This window comes from Solanum lycopersicum, chromosome 3 (genome assembly GCF_036512215.1).
Source record: "Solanum lycopersicum chromosome 3, SLM_r2.1".
Classification (NCBI taxonomy): domain Eukaryota; kingdom Viridiplantae; phylum Streptophyta; class Magnoliopsida; order Solanales; family Solanaceae; genus Solanum; species Solanum lycopersicum.
The window spans coordinates 21,267,990-21,287,741 of record NC_090802.1 but is presented as its reverse complement, the minus strand read 5'-3'; the positions used below and the strand labels follow the sequence as shown (position 1 = coordinate 21,287,741).

The 19,752-nt window shown below is 34.5% G+C and overlaps 1 protein-coding gene across 1 annotated transcript; it reads right to left on the bottom strand.

Moving 5' to 3' along the window:
• Positions 1 to 4,440: 4,440 nt before the first annotated feature.
• Positions 4,441 to 18,649, bottom strand: LOC101249052 (putative elongation factor TypA-like SVR3, chloroplastic). Its single transcript, XM_004234721.5, has 14 exons — positions 18,200 to 18,649; positions 17,897 to 18,012; positions 17,129 to 17,332; positions 14,871 to 15,047; positions 14,277 to 14,429; positions 13,653 to 13,742; positions 12,163 to 12,297; positions 11,928 to 12,044; positions 7,556 to 7,707; positions 7,403 to 7,487; positions 6,977 to 7,071; positions 5,828 to 5,993; positions 5,331 to 5,526; positions 4,441 to 4,939 (listed from the first exon to the last, which is right to left on the bottom strand). The coding sequence occupies exons 1-14, from the start codon at positions 18,396 to 18,398 to the stop codon at positions 4,806 to 4,808; spliced, it is 2,019 nt and encodes a 672-aa protein (XP_004234769.2). The 5' UTR covers positions 18,399 to 18,649; the 3' UTR covers positions 4,441 to 4,805.
• Positions 18,650 to 19,752: the final 1,103 nt, after the last annotated feature.

The window sequence follows — 19,752 nt, the reverse complement described above, 5'->3', positions numbered from 1 at the left end:
GTTTGAGAAAGGGATATTTTGGTCTTTTCCTTACCCCACTAGGCTTGACCACGTTTTCTCACCCAATATAGGGTTCTAATAGACTCTAAGTTATTTTCACATTCCTGAACACTTTAGGGCAAAGTTTCAAGAAGAGGGAAAGATGTTTTTTAACCGTTCATTCAATAGTTGAGAAATTTCGCCAAGAGCAATCGTTCTTTTTAGGGTATGTGATGTTTCTCATAGTATTTGTCATGCCTTGAGCATACACCCTGTACATATCCAGTGCTTGAGAATCATCGCTGGTCTCGAAGCGAACCTAACTAACCTTTGGCTTGGCTCACTACTCAATGGAAGACTTACTCAACAAAAGAAGAACTTCAATTGCAAAGATTTAACGCATAAGGTAGCAACAATAGCTTAAACCAAAGTATGTCTTGAAATACTTAAAGCAACTCAAAGTCTCAAAACATCACAAAGGAAATGTTGAAAGACTACTCAACTAAAACTATCTATGAAGCCTCTCAATACTACGATAGATATCGGGACAAGACCCACAACATCTTAAATAAACTGAAACATAAATGTGGAACCTAGCATAAATCAAGGAGACTGACAAAATCTAACTAGAATACAAAGGTATCAACTAAGCGCTTATTGATGACCCTGAACACCTATATCTGCATCATGAAATGATGCAAGTCGAATGACGTCAAGGTATTGAATGTACGAGCATGTACGGGGAAAACTAAAAGTAATAGTAAACTGAAGTGATTGCGTGGGAAGACTCACCTCAAACTCAACTAAAATATGAAAGCAATAGTAGGAAATGCAATATTTAAAGCTTTTAAAACAGTAGATATCAACTCAAATGTATAAAAATACAACAACATACTCTTTACTCTTATTTGGGAGAATCTCTAAGCGACAATCATCTCTATGAGTTATGTTATGATACAATGTCTTTACCACGCTAATAGAATTGTCATATACATTGCTAGGGCATAGAATACCTCAACTAAGTGTATCCATCCACTAAGATATTCTTTAAGGCAATAAGGAATCATCTAAAAAGTCTTATCCTTTACGCATGTTGGCTTACATGGTTTATGATGATTCTGAGTTGTATGAACTCATCCCCATATCGGTGCTCAAATATTTAAAACATAATTCTTTCTGAATTTGAGGTAATTATTCAAAAGACTCTCTTAAAAGAGGTAATACTCTGAAACTTCTTTGAAGTCGTAGCTTATATGAAATTGATGTTCTCTCTTTAAATGTAAAATTATTACATTTTGGAATACTTAGTTCCCATATACTCATTTTGAAACATGAAATAAAACTCTTATCATTCTCATACTCATTTACTAAAGATTTAGTTCAAAATTATAATCAATTTAAAGAATTCTCAAAGTGACCCAAACAGACCTCTTAACTTTATTTTAGTTCGAAATGTGAATTAAGACATGTGATTATGATATGTAAGACTTCAAGAGTTCATATTAAGAACAGAACATACACATGATTTCAATGAACACATATGGGAAGAAGGACAGAATAGTAAGGATCGGGCAACCCTTGTGCACTGATTGGCACAGGTCAGTGTTTGGGGTGCACCACTGGCGCAGCCCGCCAGGCCCCAAACTATTGTCCAATAGTTTGGGAGCGATGCTCCATCCCTCTACCCAGAAACCCGACAAATTTTCTTGTCAAATTTCAAGTCCTACCTCATCTAGAATTGAATGATTTCCTCCTAACTCTCATTGATTCATAAACCCAATACATATTCAATGAAATCTCACACAAAATATATCAAGAAGCATCACTAATTTGAAATATCCTCACCTCAAAACTCAAAACCTCTATTATTAAATAATGGGGCTAAAACTCAAGAACTTCTCAAGAATCTCAATATAAACAATCGCATGGACGAATTCATGAATGGAATTACATGGTTGGCATGAGGAAGAACAAACTCAACACTATGGAAAGCTTACATACCTCGAAAGAATCCTCTTTCTTGGTGAAATTCCTCAACCTTTGATTGAACGCTTGAAATTCCTCTTTTAATCTTCTTGAAAAGTCTTGATATTCTAAGCATTTTGTCATGTGAAAAATAACTTAGTATCTGATTAGACCCTTAATTTGGCTGAGGAAACATGTGGTCAAGTCATGTGGAGTAAGGAAACAAAGTACCCCTTTCCCAAACGGATGAAAAGCTTTAATTGGATAGGCTTCACTCAATAATTTTTACTTTTTATTCACACCTTCAAATTGGTAAAACTTGGTGGCATTGGAAATAGGACTCAAATATCTTCATTTGAAGACTCACATTTCCATTAGTTTTAGTTTTGGAGCAACTTCAAATGACTATATTTTTATCACATAAAGGGTTAGGTGGCCCATTACATATCAAATGAAGTCTTTGAGTCTTCTTTCCAACACCACCAAGTTTGATATATTTTGAGCTCTGAGTTAAATGTTATGGTGGTTTAAGTGAAGCCTCTCTAATTAAGGCATTTCATCCATTTGATAAAGGGGAGTTTTCGTCTTTTCCTTACTCTACTAGGCTTGAACACGCTTTTCTCACCCAGTTTAGGGGTCGAATTAGACGTTAAGTTATTTTCACTTTCTTGAATACTTAAAACTAGTAAATGGACCCCCGCTTCGCGTGGTTAGATGATTTTTCTTTAAAAAATTAATTAGAATAGAACTTTTCTTGTATTTTGATGTTATAGCATTTTTATTTAAATTGATTTTCAAGAGTATAGAGATTATTTAATTGTAGTTCACCATTTGTTTTATTAAAAGAAAAGGCAAAATTACAATCGTATCACAATTTTCTTCTAATTTACATAATTTTATTTTATAGATTTAATAATTTGCTTTTGAAACTTTACATTGTGTGTGTGTGCGCGCGCGCGCGCGTGCGCGTGCGTGCGTGCGTGCGTGCGCGCGTGCGTGCGTGCGTGCGTGCGTGCGTGCGTGCGTGTGTGCGTGCGTGTGTGTGTGTGTGAGTGTGTGTGTGTGTGTGTGTGTGTGCGCGCGCGTGCGAGCGTGCGCGCGTGCGTGCGTGCGTGAGTGCGTGCGTGGGTGCGTGCGTGCGTGTGTGCGCGCGTGTGTGTGTGTGTGTTTATCAAGAGCAAAGGTGCCATTGTCGTATGATATACCAATAAGTAATATGTAGTCATTATGTGTTTTAAAATTAAAATGCAATCTTTCAAAATTAAAATTTAATATGTAATATAATTATGATGGTGTTAAGAAATTGAAGTTTATCACGAATAAAACATTAAAGATCCTTGAAAATGGTGTAAGAGAAGTAAGAGATAATGGGAAAAAGTTCACAAGAGTACTTTGGTTCAAGAGAATAGTCAATATTGTGTACCATACAATTGTAATTAATTGTTAGTTTTAGTTATGTAATTTGACTTTGTATTTTTTTTTTTTACTCCTGTTAATATTAACATTATTAGATAACAACTAAAAATCATATAAATTTCTATGCTAGATCTCTTGGAGAAGAAAAAATTTCTTTGGATAATGTTGTATAGAAATAGATGGACGAAAAACAAAAATTAATATCATAAGTATAAATTAATGACTATAAAAAAAAACATACCCGGATTTGTAACAATATAATGAAACAAAAAGGAAAAATTGAGTTTATTGAATACACAGTGTTTTGTTAAGGAAATCATTTCTCTCTAGTACCCGAGATTTAAAGAAATAGATCATCTCAAGATGAATGTTTATATTCACTAGTGTAATGATACAAAAAAAAATAGTGCCAGTGAGCCACTCAACATGAGAAAAGTACATAAATATTTAATTGTGCAGAAGAATAAGAAGAAGAAGTTCAGAATCAAATATTTAATTGTGCATAAAAAGAAGAAGTTTAGAATTTTCGTTGTTTTAAAATGAAAGGGAACATTATAGACAACAAAGTATAGCGTGAACAAATGTTTGTTGTGCCTTACCGGAATAGTCACAACCTTTCATCAATGTTTCAACCATCCGTAAAAGTAAAAAGTCTTTATAAATGTCATAACTTTTCGAAAAGTCACAACTTTCAATAAAAGTAACAACTCTTCATAAAATTCACAACTTTTAATAAAAGTCAACCTTTCAAGTTGTCATGCTATGCCAATTTTCAAACACAAGTGACAATATTTCAGCTTTTTCAAAAATCTGGAAAAGAGACTCTCTGAAGGCATTTGATTAAAATAATTTCAGAAAGATTTGGAAAGCTTTCTCTACACTTTCTGAAAACAAAAATTCCATATTAAGATTAGGCATGGTTTACTTGGTTTAAGAAGCACAACTATTTTGTGAAGTAGAGTACTATTTATGCATCTACGTGGATGAATAGCTGGATAAGATATGAAGGAAAAATAAATATAACCAAATCATTGTCTTATGTTGACTCGAATAAATAATGGGCACCCCATTAAGCACATCTTACACAAAAATATGGAATATGATAATGCTATAATAGTTATTACAATACCAAATATTGCAAATTGTTTTGCACTCTATTATATTATCTATACAAATTGTGAGAAATATACCACGCCTTTGTATGCCTAACCAAATCCAACTACCAAAAGGTTTCAACCTATTGTATTTAAGGCTTTGAATGCAGTATAGCTCTGCATTAACGAAAAGTTCAATTCACATGTTAAAAGTACCAACATGCTAATGATCCTGTATGCACTGTCCAAAAGAGAGAGGCTTTTGAATGAAATGATGAGCTGGGTAACATGTATATTGTCTCGTCCTATGTATACTTCATCACATCTCTTTGCCTCGTCCTATGTGAACCCTCATCGCATTTTTTTGGCAGACTTTGGGTTTTTCAGCATCCGGATACTTGATGGAGTAACTTCAACAAGCTCATCTTCTTGAATGTACTCTATGCAATCATCCAGACTAAAATCTAGTGGGGTATCAAGAACCACTGCATGTAACGATATGGGACTTCAGTTAGTATGAGGCGGACAAAAGCAAAGACATACTATCAAAATGTTAAGTACATAAGAACAATTTTATAGTTAAGCAGAAAAAGAAGGTAGTGAAACCCCCCACCCCCACCCCCTAAACCCTAAATCATGCTATCAGGATAATATTGGACTCTGTTCAAAGCAGAATTAGAAACTATAGTTTAAGGCAGGGAATGAAGCTAGTTGCAAGATAACACACCATGTTTCTCTACGTAACAGCTCGAATTGCAGAATCTTAAGCTCTTTGATACAATATGGGGACAATATGTAAGCAAATATTTTCTTAACAATTTATTTTAATTCTATGTAGGAAAAGGTTGAGATTTTTCAGTTTGGTGCTGACTTTACCTGTTACTTCTTTGTTTGAACGGACATTTGTTGCAGCTTTTTTCTTGCAGACATTCAGGGCAAGGTCACCTGACCGTTGGTGAATACCAACTATTTGACCTTTATAAACATCAACTCCAGGGCCAATAAACAACTGTCCTCTGTCCTGAGAACTCATGAGTGCGTACGATGTACTTGTTCCGTCCTCAAATGCAACCTATGATGATATAAGCAAAATTTAGAATATAATATCATTCTGTTCCAGAAAAAGCACAATTCAGAGTACGGGGATCAATGCATCCAATTTTTGGCGTAAAATTGCACATCAGTTTGTTAATGTTTTCAGATAAAATTTTCATATTTAAAAACTAAATAAAACAACTAAATATCACATCTTTTTAAAGTTAAAAACAAAATTTTGAAAAAACTTGGACCATCTGCTATTTGCTAAGACTTTAAAACCAATTTAAAATTTGATCTTTACTGAGGAGAAGATTGTACAGAAGGTGTAAAATTACCAGTGAACCAAGATCGCGAGTAGAAATATCACCAGCCCATGATTCATAGCTCTCAAATACTGTGTTGAGAATTGCTGTGCCCCTAGAAGCTGTCAAGATTGAATTCCTCAATCCAAGAAGAACACGGGTAGGTATTTTATATTTGAGGAAGGATGTTCCTTCAGACCTGACAGATAAGTTGCATTAGTGTATTGTATTCAATGAATAAAAATGAAAAAGTATTCTGCAGCTAAAAACTGTGCCTTTCAAAAAGCCAAAATATCACCAAGAATGAATAAAAACACAGTAGACAATAAAGCAAGAAGACCAAGAAAAGTTCCCTTTTTTTCAGGATGAATCCTCTGATATAACATATCACTAATGAGAATGCAGGATGTCCATATAATGCAAATAATTGAAAGAACCACATTGCCACTCCTGGGACAAATATTGAATAAACAAGACCAAAATTAATTCCATGAGCCTAACGTCCATATCTGATCACAAACTAAGTTGCTCAGACTCTCCTAAACTGTTGCCATATTGAAGTCGGGTCCTCCAAAAATGCACTACCTATGGAGGATCCGAGACACACCATTTGACACTTTTGAAGAGTCTGAGCAAACATACATCACAAATATCTATCATTTTCCTTGATGGTATTCTTCAGCTGAGCTAAACATAAACCAAAACAGTTTTATTGAATAATTATCAGCATTTCATTTTATTTTTTTTAAGAATTTAATTTTTTTTCCTCACAACTGTGGATCGAAATGGAAACCGGAAGCACATAATCAAACTCACAACTTTCAGCACAACTAGAACCTTGTTATCGTTAAGAACATACAGCTATCTCAGCAGACAACAAACTATTGAATTGCCAGATCTAGGTAGGAAGGATCTCATTTTAAGGACCAGTAGGATTGTATTAGATATTCTGAGACTGAAAGCAATGTTTTTAAACTATGCTTGGAATGATGTTGGCAAAGAACAGGTACTTCCCTAACTTCCTAGTGTAAGACTCATGATTCTTAGCAAATCTTCACAGTTGGAATTGTCTTAACTATCCTATACCACGTGCCATGATGCCAAACCTACTCCACTTAGCTGAGAGAATCTTTTACCAATCATTCTGAAAAATATCCGGTCATCATGACAACTTTTACTTACCCAAGCCCTTGCATATCAAACATCTGACCACGCCTTTTCCCCAGAAGTTCAACCACAGACCCCATGTGTTCTTCAGGAACCTCAACAGTAGCAATCTGCAAATATGGAATACAAAAGTCAGGACTAACAAATGATAGAGATTAAACAATACTCTCCTAGTATACAAGTTCAACAGATAAGTCCTACAGAAACAGAAACAGAAAGCAATATTGGACAATCTTCCAGATGTATTGAAAAAAAAAAGGGCAGCACTAAGCTCCCGCTATGTGTGGGTCTGGGGAAGGGCCAAACCAAAGGGAAAATCATGAGACGTTACCACAGTGCTACCAAAAATACAACACGGATAATATATTAAAAATGATCTCAACTTATGTGCATTATCCATTTCGTTCAGTTAAACACAAAACAAACTCAGCCAATGATTACCTCATAAGGTTCCAGCAACTTGTCGTTCACTCTCTTATTTATCACTTTAGGAGGTCCCACCATGAACTCGTATCCTTCCCTTCGCCTGAACATTTCAGATTTTTAGTATGAGTAAGATAGTGTGGTCCGAGGTATGTGATAGAATTTTCTTACATGTTCTCTATCAGGATGGTAATATGCAAAGTACCACGTCCACTGACAATGAACGTATCTGCAGTTTCACCATCTTCAACTTTCATTGCCAGATTTCTTTCCAGCTCACGGTACAACCGGTCTCTTAGGTTTCGACTAGTAACATACTTTCCCTGAAAAATATTTGAAATCATTTCCCACGAAAGCAAGTTCTATCTGTGAAATACTCTGCAACTAAACTACACATAAAATTGTTTAAAATCATTTCCCATGAAAGCAAGCATGTTCTATCTGTGGTAAAGGTCACACAATGCTCTTCAATTAAACTATGCGTTGTTTTCAAATTCGGTTTCAGCACAGAATGTGCCATCTATCATGTTCCCAGATCTCAATTGCTATCTACATGAGAGCTGGTTCAAAGCATAACAGGAAATAACGCACCGAGATGTGTGTGTATATAGAATGGAGTATAATGAAACAAAGATTTGGGCAGCAAAAAGTTTGGCATAACTTCAGCTAGAATAGCTCCCGGTATTTACCATATCATCATTAATAAATAAAACAGAATTGTTTGTTTAATGTTTACTCATTTTCGGGTCCAACAGCAGGGGGTTTCTAATGTCATTTAGCTTCCAATTTCTCCATATAATTTTACATAAATATTTTGACTTTTAACTTTGTTAACTTAGACTTCTGTATTATATTAATGACGGAATAAAATATGAAAATAGTGGTTGAAAAGTTGCTTTTATATAGAAAACACCACTTCAAAGTTAAAAATTGAATAGTTACAAATTTGATCAATTGGAAGTTGTGAAAATTGTATGTAATATATACTAGAAGAATTGTGTCGAACACTTTGGAAGTCCCAAAATTAAAAAAAAATCTATAAATTGAATCTGAGCTAGTATCACTTCCAGGTAGTTGGACACATGTAAAATTTTGCCTTCTTGCAATTTCTATGGTACAATTAATGCTCATGATTAAGATGACTGAACATGACTTTTTAATCTAAAAAATTTCTTATTAATTGCCACATTTGATTGTCTAAATGGTTAGATACGTCCCCTCTTAAGGACTCTGTTTCCTCTTAAGGACTCCGTTTCCTCGTTGAGGTTTCTTCGACTCCCATCCAAGTTTGTGACTTTCTAATAGATCACTCTACTCATGTTATTGTCGAGTTTGGGCCTATTTCTTCATGACTTTAAACAGCACATCAAAGCCTAAGGAATTTGGCAATGTAAGATTTCAGTCCTTGATATTCGACTCACCATAAAAAAGATTGCACACAAGTAGCTCTAACACCAAATGTAATAACCCAGCTCACTAGTCATATTATCTACATTTAACTTCAACCTGCATGATTTTGAAACGTGTTACTAGGCTCTGCGGCTCGCTTCATTATATACCCGACATGTCTTGGGTGTTTTCCCGATGTGAGATTTGCTCAAAGTATTGCATTGTAAAGAAGAGAAGAGGAAGATGACCTTTTGTTTGTCCCACCTCCCAACATCTCACCTTAAAAATAAAAAAATAAAAAAAAATAAAAAAGGAAAAAGGCACAAATACCACATTGAACTAAGGCTGGATTTTCAGTTACACGTGCAACCTTTGTAGAGGATTATTAGCCCATAGACTATCTTGAAGTGGAATTATTACTCCCAAGTCATGATGTGGTACGGAGAGTGTATTACACTCTCAAAAATAGTGAAAAACAAACAAAATGTGAAAAAAAATCTTCTTTAACATTTCTTATTAAATATATATATTCCTACTGCTTTACTTCTTTTTTTCCTCTCTACTTTCTGTTATTTCTTCTCTCCTCCACAACCAGCCTCACCGGCGCCGCCACCACCATAAGCTACCATCCTTCCACCACATCTACCAGTACTTGCTCCAACATCTCCTAAATCTCCCCTTAAAAGCACTTGACAGCCAACTATTGATAGGGTCAAATAAAGACCAAAGGACTTAGGTCGATAGTTGAAGAGGAATCCGATGAGCATTGTAAAGATATGGCACCTGGACCTAACTCAACCCCAAAAGCTAGCTCATTAGGGAAGTATTTCTCAAGTCCATATAAGGAGACCACCAGTCCATTTCTCAACCAATGTGGGACTTTTACCCACTCTAACACCCTCCTTCACGCCTAGACCCAATTGGCGTGTGGACTGGGAGCCCAAACGGAGATAAACGTGGCTCAAATACCATGTAAAGATATGACACCTGGGTCTAACTCAACCTCAAAAGCTAATTCATGAGGGAAGGATTGCTCAAGTCCATATAAGGAGATCACCGGTCCATCCCCCAACCAAGGGAACTCTTACCCACTCTAACAAGCATTAAACAAATGAGACTTCAGATTTAGAGAAATCAAACATGGGGATCTCAACTACAAAGGAAGGAGTGAAGGCTTACACAACGTCAAATCATCATCTTTGATGATGAAAATTGTGGGGTTCCATTTAGTAGATATCTCTGTTCTTTGTTTCTTCTTGGATGGAACTTGGTTGCAGTCGATAGATCAATGATGTCCTTCTGATGATGGAGAAACTACTTGTATTGACTCCATTATCATCATCGTTAGAGAGACTTTAAAATTTTTCTTTTTCAAATCTGCTCCCATTTCGAGTCGAGAGAAACCTCTTGAATAGTAGGTTTCCTCTTATCTACTGTGTTACACCTTATTGGGCTAGATTTTCCTAAAAAAAAAAATTGAAAACGGTAATGGTGGGGAGTTTCCTAAATATGTTGTATGTTTCTGCAATTTCATTACATTCACCAGCGATAATCATATCAAAAATGAAATTGGAAAAAAGAATTTGAAAGACAACTTCTTTAGTCCATCATTGAAAGAAGTCCATAGTAACCTACTGAGACATTTAGATTTAGTTCAAAGCAACGGACAAGTGCAATTGTAAAGACTCGCAGTCCATTAGCTTTGGTAAGTGAACTTTTTTGTAATGAATCTTGTAAGGATGAATTCAAAGTTGATCCGTTATTTTTCCGGTGGTTGTGGATAAAGGTGATAGAATTAGCCCAAAACATAACCCACCTAAGTTTGGATTGGTTATTGACCCGCCCAATTATTAGCTCAGGCTTCAGTCCATTTCAGCCCATAGTATCTAGGTTGATATGTAGCCCAAATTGACCCATAAGGAGTCTTGTTAAAATATTTTTTGTTTGATCGTGTTATACATAAGCCATAATAAAGAGGAAAAAAATAGTTTTATTAGGTACTAAAATATCATTCCCTCCCTCTAATTTGTGTTTGTCATACTTTCCATTTTAGTCGGTTTGAAAAATAATGTCTTTCCTTTTTTGGCAATCTTTCATAATTTTCATATGACATGTTTAGGACCAGAAGATTAAAGGACATTTTAATACATTTGACATATCTTTAGTTTAAGACCACAAGATATAAGAGTTCTTTTTTTACTTTCTTAAACACCATGTTAAGTCAAAAACATACGAACAAATTGAAACGAGGGAGTACAAAAGAACAAATGAACCATTTAAAATTCAGTAAGAAATTGGGCAAGTTTGATTATGACCTGCATTTCAGCCAAAATAAATTTTGGGAAATTCAGCCCATTTTGACCTACTTAAATTCAGCTCAACCCGCCCATCTGACACCTCTAGTAGTGGAGGGCAAGAGGAGGAAGAAGGAAGGAGAAGAAAATGTGAAAAATAAATATATTAAGTGGTAAAATATGTATCACGACTTACATCAGATCTAATTATGGCATTGGCATAATAACCCTTTAATTTGGCTTCAACTGGTATTTATATCCTCTAACTTTGGGTGTGAACAAGTGGACAGATAAACTTGTATAAAGTTGAACAAGTAGACACACATGTCCTACTTGGCAATTCGCGTGAGAGATACTCTAACTGATTTATATCATGTCATTAAGTATGTGTGTCTCTACTTGTTCATCTTCATACAAGTTAAGTGTCCACTTGTGCACACCCAAAGTTGGAGCGCATAAATGTAAGCTAAGGCCAAGTTAAAGGGCACGTTTATGTATTATACCTATATCATTCAAGGTCAACTCAAAAAAAGATTGGGGGTAACAAGACGCCACAAAGAACGGGTGTGTAACTGAAATCCTTTCCCAAATAGAAAAAGTAGGATCTAGACGGCAAAAAAATTACCACATAAAGAAGAAAGCCTGCTTTAAAATGTCATTGTAAGACGAAAAAGTAGGATCTAGACGGCAAAAGAAACAACCACATAAAGAAGAAAGCATGCTTATATGCCATTGTAAGACGAAATAGTACAAATTGAAAGAAGCAATGCATTTTTCAGAATGAAAGTCAACTCTATAGTTTTTCCCTTCCATGGTATGAAAAAACAAGTAAAAAAAGATGTTACTAAATAGTGATTTACCTCACGGCCAACAAAGGGGGATGTATTGACTGAAAATGACATTTTCACTGTAGGTTCTTCAACCTTGATTGAAGGTAATGGTTTTCCATCGCTTTTGTCAGCGATAGTCTCTCCGATCTAAGTTTACAAAAGAAGAACAGTGGTTCATAAACTGCTTTGCATCATATGTTTGCAATTATCTCAAATGACAAGTAATGTATATAAACCAACCAACCAATGTATTCAGTTTTCATACCTGAATATCATCAATGCCACACACCGCACAAATATCTCCAGCTTCAACAGTTTCAGCAGGAACTCTACTGAATTTCTCATACACAAATAACTCACTTACTCTGCCGAATCTGCATGCGTCTTCAGATGTACATATCTGACAAGGTTATTGTATAACTCGTCAAGAAAAGAAATTGAAAAGTAAAAGAACGCACTTCTCACGTAGATAGAACTAGCATGTATAACAAGTTCCATGAAAAAAATGATTTTTTTATAAAATTATTATTTCAAAAAGTTTGATAAGCAATAAGGCAAGCAACAGTCTTAGTCACATTTAGTCGACACAAATATACGAGATCCTAAGATCAACAATTAAGATCAGCACCAGAGGTTTATATGTATTTGTGGAATTATACATCAATCAGAGCATAAGATCAATGAAGTATCCTCGCATTTGGTCTTATATTCTCAACTTCTCAACCTAAATTTGACAACTAGAGGTGGAAGAATGGATGGAGACTCATGACTTGCATTCGGTCAGCATGAGCTATGAAGATTGGTTTGTCATCAATCAGATCAACTGCAATGCTCTTAACTTAGAATATACGCATACATCCAGCTATAGAAAACATTGTTTTTGGCTACTAGAGAACTTCTGTCGGAGAGGTTACATCTCTCTTGTTAAGTGTGTGAGCTTGTAAACAACACACACACACATACACTGCTTGTATATGGGAGATATTCCCATAATTGATTAAATTATTACCGTATCAAAAAATGTGTACAAGTGTGTGGATGTCTTCTTTGATCTCATAGTAAAACAAGAAAGGGTAGACTGGAATTTTTGGAACTTCAAACTTTGTTCATGCGTGATAACCTAGCCTTCCCATAATGAAGAAGATTAGTTTGTTATCTCAACTGTTAATGCACCTAACGTAGAGACATAACATCTATCAAGATTCAAGTGACAGAAAAGACTTCCTTTAATGCATGTTACTAACACACTAACATCGGAGAAACTAAAAATCTCTTGATAAGCCTCTTCAACTTCTTGATAAGCCTCTTAAAAAATAATCTCTTGATAAGCAAGTATGACTGAGAACTATAATACGCACATAGAATCACACCATTTTTTACGTACATATATATATATATATATATATATATATTTTTCCTGTTATCAGAAAGGAAATTCTATATCTTGCTCAATTTGTGAGTGAGAGGAATTATGTTGCATCCTCGTAACAGATCCCTTGCATGAGCATAACTAAACACTGCAAGCAAGCAGTAAGACAGTATAGAAGTCAATTTGAGCTCCATTGGTAGGACAAACTGATCTAGAAGGTACTCATTCAAGAATAATACTTTAACTGATAACATCTCAAGCAATTGAATGTAGTGTCTAGTGTGTATAAACAGGAACAACAGCAGTTTGCAAGGGAATAAAAAGGATTGATGTAAGAGCTTTCATAGGATAAACAACCCCAAATGAGAGAAGATGGTATGACCTACCTTCACATCCATTCCCCTGCGCAGACTTCCAGCATGCACACGTCCAATAGCTATGCGCCCTTTATGTTCTTCATACTCAATATTTGTAGCCTATAATGTTTATTGATCAGTTAAATAAGAAAATCCATAATTACGGCTCCTTTTTCAAGAAGAACTACAAAGTACTTAGTGGTGCAGAAGAGCCAACATCTGAGTAAGCATTGTCACCACTCTAAGATCTTACATACAGATGAAGTTTCAGCCTTTACAGATGAGGTTTCAGCACAGAACCTACAAGGCTGAAACTTCATACATTTTTGACAAGCTATCCACATTGCTATCGAAACACCCTCTTGAAAGAAATCAGTACTACTAGAGGTCATTTTATTTATTTTTTCCTGTGTAGCAGTGCTTAAGGTGTTTTTCAATGCTTCAACTGTTTCCAAAGCCTTCCGACATTTACCCCACAATAAAGAGCTTCCAGAATACATCTTGATGCAAGCACCCATTACGAAAGGAACAAATTTGCATCTTTTAAAGAAAGCCATTAAAGAAACTAAAGATGGTTTACTGCATAAAAAAATATGCAGACCAGCAGCTTTATCATAGGATAAATAAAAGAGGAAAGGTGAAGAAAGAACTAACAAGCATTTGAAGTGCACCATCTTTATTAATCTTGGGCCCTGGAATACATCTGATGACGGCCTCAAATAATGAGCCAAGATCCTCACCCAAATTTTCAGGTGATAGTCCTGCCTTTCCCTTGATACCACTGGCATATATTACCTGAAAATCACACTGCAGAGAAGAGGACAATGAGATAGAGATCAAAATCAATGTCTTACATAAGGTACCAACAATCCCAGAAAGCTCAACTGGTTAATAGTGGACCCTAATTCTAATAACTGCCAGGTATCTTCAATTAAGAAGTTCCTGTTTCAAGAATACCCAAATAACTCGAGAGAATATTTTTATGTTCATGGTACAACTAGTCTCAAATGTGAGACTAGTTGTAGTTCCATGTGTATCTGTTTAACATTATAACAAGGGTTTCTATATGTCACAAATCAGTATGTAGAGCTATTGCTTTGTTTCTTCTTCTTTTTGAATCCTTATTCCTTTACTTTTCTTGGGGGGGAAGGGGGGGTTTTAAGGACAGTATTCAATTAATATAAGATGAATGAAAAAGAATATCAAGGATACATTTTTACTCTGAAAAGCAGATGGCAAGAAATGTACCTGTTCATCGGTGGCATTAAGTTCAATGAAGAGCTCAAACGTAGAGTTGACAACAAACTCTGGACGAGCAGAAGGTCTATCAATTTTATTGACTACAACAACTACAGCATGGCCAAACTCCAGAGCCTTCTTCAAGACAAATCTTGTCTGTGGCATTGGACCCTCAACAGAATCTACCTAGAAATATATAGAAATCAGGGTGAATCCAAAAAGAGCACAGTTATAGTGGTAATCAAAAGAAACAAAAATAGAAGAGACCATGATTGTAGGTTTATGTGAAGAAAATCCATCAGGAAAATAATATACAGAGACAATAAATACTTAGGCATAAATAGCAAAAAAGCAGAAACTCCACCATGAGAGAAGAAGCATTTTAAGAATTTAACCAAAAGAAAAGGGCTACAATGTGACTATAAATGGCACTGAAAGATAGATTAAAACAATGTGTACAGCAGAAGAAAACACTATAATATTCCTGGCTCATAAAAAGGAAGCAAACCGTTCCATCAACTCAAAACTGTGAAGCATGCACTAGATCTTTGTAATCACATACTTCTTTCGTTATTGCGTAATGTAAAACTGTGAAGCTGTATCACAGATGAAAGCATTATTCTAATATTTATGGCAGTCACCAACTTTTTACATCCCAATTATAACCATAGGTGGACCCATGTGGAAGGGTGGGGGTGCACACGCGCCCATTACTTTGGAATATTTATGTATGTGTATATACCTTGAGAAACTTATATATTTTATTTTGTGCACCCAAACAAAGGAAAGCGGGCTGGGAGCACATTGGGTGCAGCCGTTGCTTCCCTTAATTGTGGCCCGGGATTGAATCCCAAATGTCCCTTTTCTATAGTTTCTTTTTTGGTTTAAATTTAAATGGCTTATAGTTTCAGGAAACAATAAGCAAAAATGAGAGAGCTGAGAATCAAACCTGCAGCAATTCATACATTTTGCACAATCTTAACCACTGAGCATCTCTCTGAATTGTTTAAACAGTGTTAAAGTTCAATTATTAGTGTAGAACCTTATTTGACCTATATACTTGTGTTTTCAGCACTGCTCACACTACCAGTGACAAGCCTGACACGGAACTATCCCTCAGCCTTCATTGGAAGTTTTGTTGGCGTTTATGTTAAGATAATAATGCCCCCGTCGTCTTCAAATCTAGGATCCGTCTCTGATTATAACCAAAGACAGGTGACCTAATTTTGATTATCTAACCAACATGAAAAAGATTCAAACTAAAGTAAGAGCAATAATGTATTAATTACGAAATCAACCTCGTACCAGAAATCCAACAGCAACTTGATTTTTTATTTACCACAACAAATTGAATTGTAATCAAAGTGCCAAATAATGCTTTGGTGTAAATTCCTAATATAAAACGGGATGAAAGGAGATGTATTTCATCTCTTCACCAAGTGATTTAACATTTAAACCTCACTAATCATATAGATTTAATGTTGAATAAGAAAACATATTATTAGGATTAAGGCCTAAGGGATTTACTAAATTAGTTAAAGTACAAGTTATTGAGTCAAACTCGGACACCTTTCCAATTCCACGGTTCCCGAAATCCGCAGTTTGGTACCCACCTGGATAAAAGAGAAAAAGGAAAGGGGCAAAGTAGATAATTCATTGCTCAAAGTAGAAGCAGCAAAGGGATCAATGATTAGCCGGCTAACAACCCCAATTATTCATCTTCATTTAATAATTTGAGCGATCTAGAACTACCTTGCTGCAAATTAAACTACTACATAATATTTTTTGGGACTCATAAACTACAATTAACATTTTAAGTAGTTCTAAACCTACATTTCATCAAATTAATCTCCTTTCTTTCATGTCAAGTAATCCAAATGAACTTCACATTTTGGAAGCAAATACTATTTTTGAGAATGAAGCAAATACCTGTAGTAACATATTCATAAAGGTCTAATATTTACACTCAAAACGGAAGCCTAACAGTAAGTTGAAATTGACAGCAATGTCACATTAACTTAGCATATTCAGTCCCTGTCCTAAAAACTTAGCCTGGTTGACTGCTTTTCTTTTTTTACCGTTTTCAGATCTTCATTCTTTTAACCAGCAGAAAAATAAACCTAAATAAGTAAACAAAAACATAGCCAAATCTTGGCACAGAAGAGCAAAGAAAAAAACTAACTAAGAAAACCCAGCCATCATGATTGATATTATTAAATAGGAAATGGTCCCTCTTATAAAGTTTGTAGTAGATGTAATCAAAGTACCACAAGGAGAACTCCTTCAACCATATTGAGGATGCGTTCTACTTCACCACCAAAGTCAGAGTGCCCTGGAGTGTCAATTATGTTGATTTTTGTATCCTTGTAAGTAATTGATGTATTTTTGCTAAGTATTGTTATTCCCCTTTCACGCTCTATATCGTTGGAGTCCATGATCCTTTCTTGTACAAACTGGTTATCACGAAAAACCTGCAATGGAAAATTGCAACAAAATTGAACTTTAATACTTTATTCAAATGGTTTTAAAGAGAAATCAACCCAAAAACATAACAATGATATCAACTTCTAAACTAAACTTTATAAGTTTTATGATGATTTTGAGGAGACGAAGAGGTTTTACAACATTACTTTTAAAAAAATAAAAGAACACTTTCTTTTATTTTCAGACAGCAAAGGTGTAACATCAAATACACAGATTCCACCAAGAATCACAAACAATATTCCTAACAACTTGCTCTTAAATTCTTAAGCACCAGGTATTTCTCCCAATACCATTCAAGAATCACCAACACCATTCCTAATAACTTGCTCTAAATTGAAGAGGAGGGAAGTCAACACTCAACACTTTGATTCACCAAACTTAGAAAAATACTTTTTCTACCAACATGAATATCTCAATAGAATGTTGAGGATGAAGAGCATGTTATTAAGCCATAAGGATAGTAAAGTCGTTTAAATTGCATAGCATTAACTTATACTAGCCAAGATAAAAAGGTACCATAAGAACATAATGATAGTCATGTCATTACCAACCTTTGCTTGTTTGAGCATTGAATCAACCAATGTAGTCTTCCCATGATCAACATGTGCAACAATTGCTATATTCCGTATATCACTTCTCCTCATCAATTGGCTCTTCTTCTCTAAGGCTGTAAAGACACAGAAAGGCAATCATTAACTACATATTCTGTACAACAAAATTCATGTTTTCCAAAGTACCATTTTTTCCTCAAAACAAGCTGAATTACAACAAGAATTCTGAATCAGAAATGTCCCCTCCCTATTACTTAATTATTCACAGAAAGAAAAGGGCAGAGAATGAATAATACAACTAACCAGATGGAGCTTGAGTAGCCTCAGAAACAGCGCATTTTATAGAAGTATGAATTGGGTTGAGTTTGAGGGGTAGTTTAGCAGATAAACAACCAGGCAAAGTAGTACCAAACAATTGTTTCTTAAGGAGAGGAGTGGAAATACAAAAAGTTTTCTTGGGGAGGGAGAAACATGGAGTTGTAGAAGCCATTGACATCTCCATTGCTCTCTCTCACTCACTCACTTTTCTCAGAGCAATAGAGGATTATGCAATAGAGGATTGAAGTGAGAGGCTACTAGTATTAGAGGGAGACGGGGGTTCCTTAGAACCAACAATTCCCACTTCGGATTACTTTCTCTTTTTTTTTCGACTAGATAAACAATGTATATAAAACATTTCTAAATTAATAAACTCTCCAAGAAAATAATTTTTCCATCTGCATAGTGGAATATAATCATTGATAAGATGAATTAGTATTGTAATTATGTAGAATTTATAGAATATAAATTCATAAAATGATTAGGATTATATTAATTTTTGAATATATTAGTCCAAATAAATATTGTGGATTAATATAATGAAATTAATGTCCATTTAATTGACTTATTTTAGGTGTTTTAAAGCCAAAATAGTTTTTAAACAGTTTTGAAATGCTTGATAAAGTTAAAAAGTGTTTATAAGTTTATTTTAAAGCCAACATAACAAAAATAAATCAAAAGTAATAAGTTAGAAATCTTAACTTATGATTTTTTGCTTATAAGTCATAAACCAAAAGGCAAACTAATCAAGCACTTAATTATTGGGATAATTTTGGAGATTCTCCTTTATGTTTTGTTTTATAACACTAACCTCCCCTCTAGTTTGTAATATTAAGTCTACCTCTCTTGTTTTAATTTTGTTTTTATAATAATTTTGTAAACATATTTAAAGTAAATGTAAAACAATTATGACTTGATAAATTTGTACTTCTTTATATTAACTTCTTCATATTAATGTATATTATTTTTAAAAAATATAACTTATTCATAAATACTTTAGAAATAAATTAGCACAAATAAGTTATTTTTGTCAAATGTAGAACTTTTATTTAACCAAAATTGAATCATTTACAGATTTCTAGTTTCAATAGTCTCTAGGATTTAGACCTAAAAAAAAGGTTCTTTTGTACTGACAAAAACTAGACAATATTTGTATGTCCTAGTTAGGATAACTATTTAAGTTATGCAATAGTTGATCATGGTTGCCTCGAGTGTGAAGTTGGATAACTATTTTTCTCAATCTGTTGGCGCTTTCTTATCTTTTCCCTTGAAATTTTTCACAGTTTCTTTTGTTCCAAATACGGTAGACATGTGTTCTTGTTTACCGAACAACAAAGATACACATTTCTTCATTTGAATTTGTTTTTGAAGTATTTACTAAATAAGTTATTTTTTTAATTATATAAAGAACTTAATATAAAGAAGGACGAATTTGTACAATCATTGTTAATTTATATTTATCTTAAATATATCTAAAAAATGGTTATAAAAATCAAAATAACAGAGTTAGCATAATATCGTAAATCATAGGGGAGATG

Bases quoted from the DNA above. Each gene is read 5' to 3' on its own strand.
- LOC101249052 (XM_004234721.5), bottom strand. From the start codon at position 18,398: ATGGAGATGTCAATGGCTTCTACAACTCCATGTTTCTCCCTCCCCAAG. The intron at 17,333-17,896 runs GTTGGTAATGAC...TTTCCATTGCAG, and splicing joins CAATGCTCAAACAAGCAAAG to GTTTTTCGTGATAACCAGTT. The intron at 13,743-14,276 runs GTTAGTTCTTTC...TAAACATTATAG, and splicing joins ATGGTGCACTTCAAATGCTT to GCTACAAATATTGAGTATGA.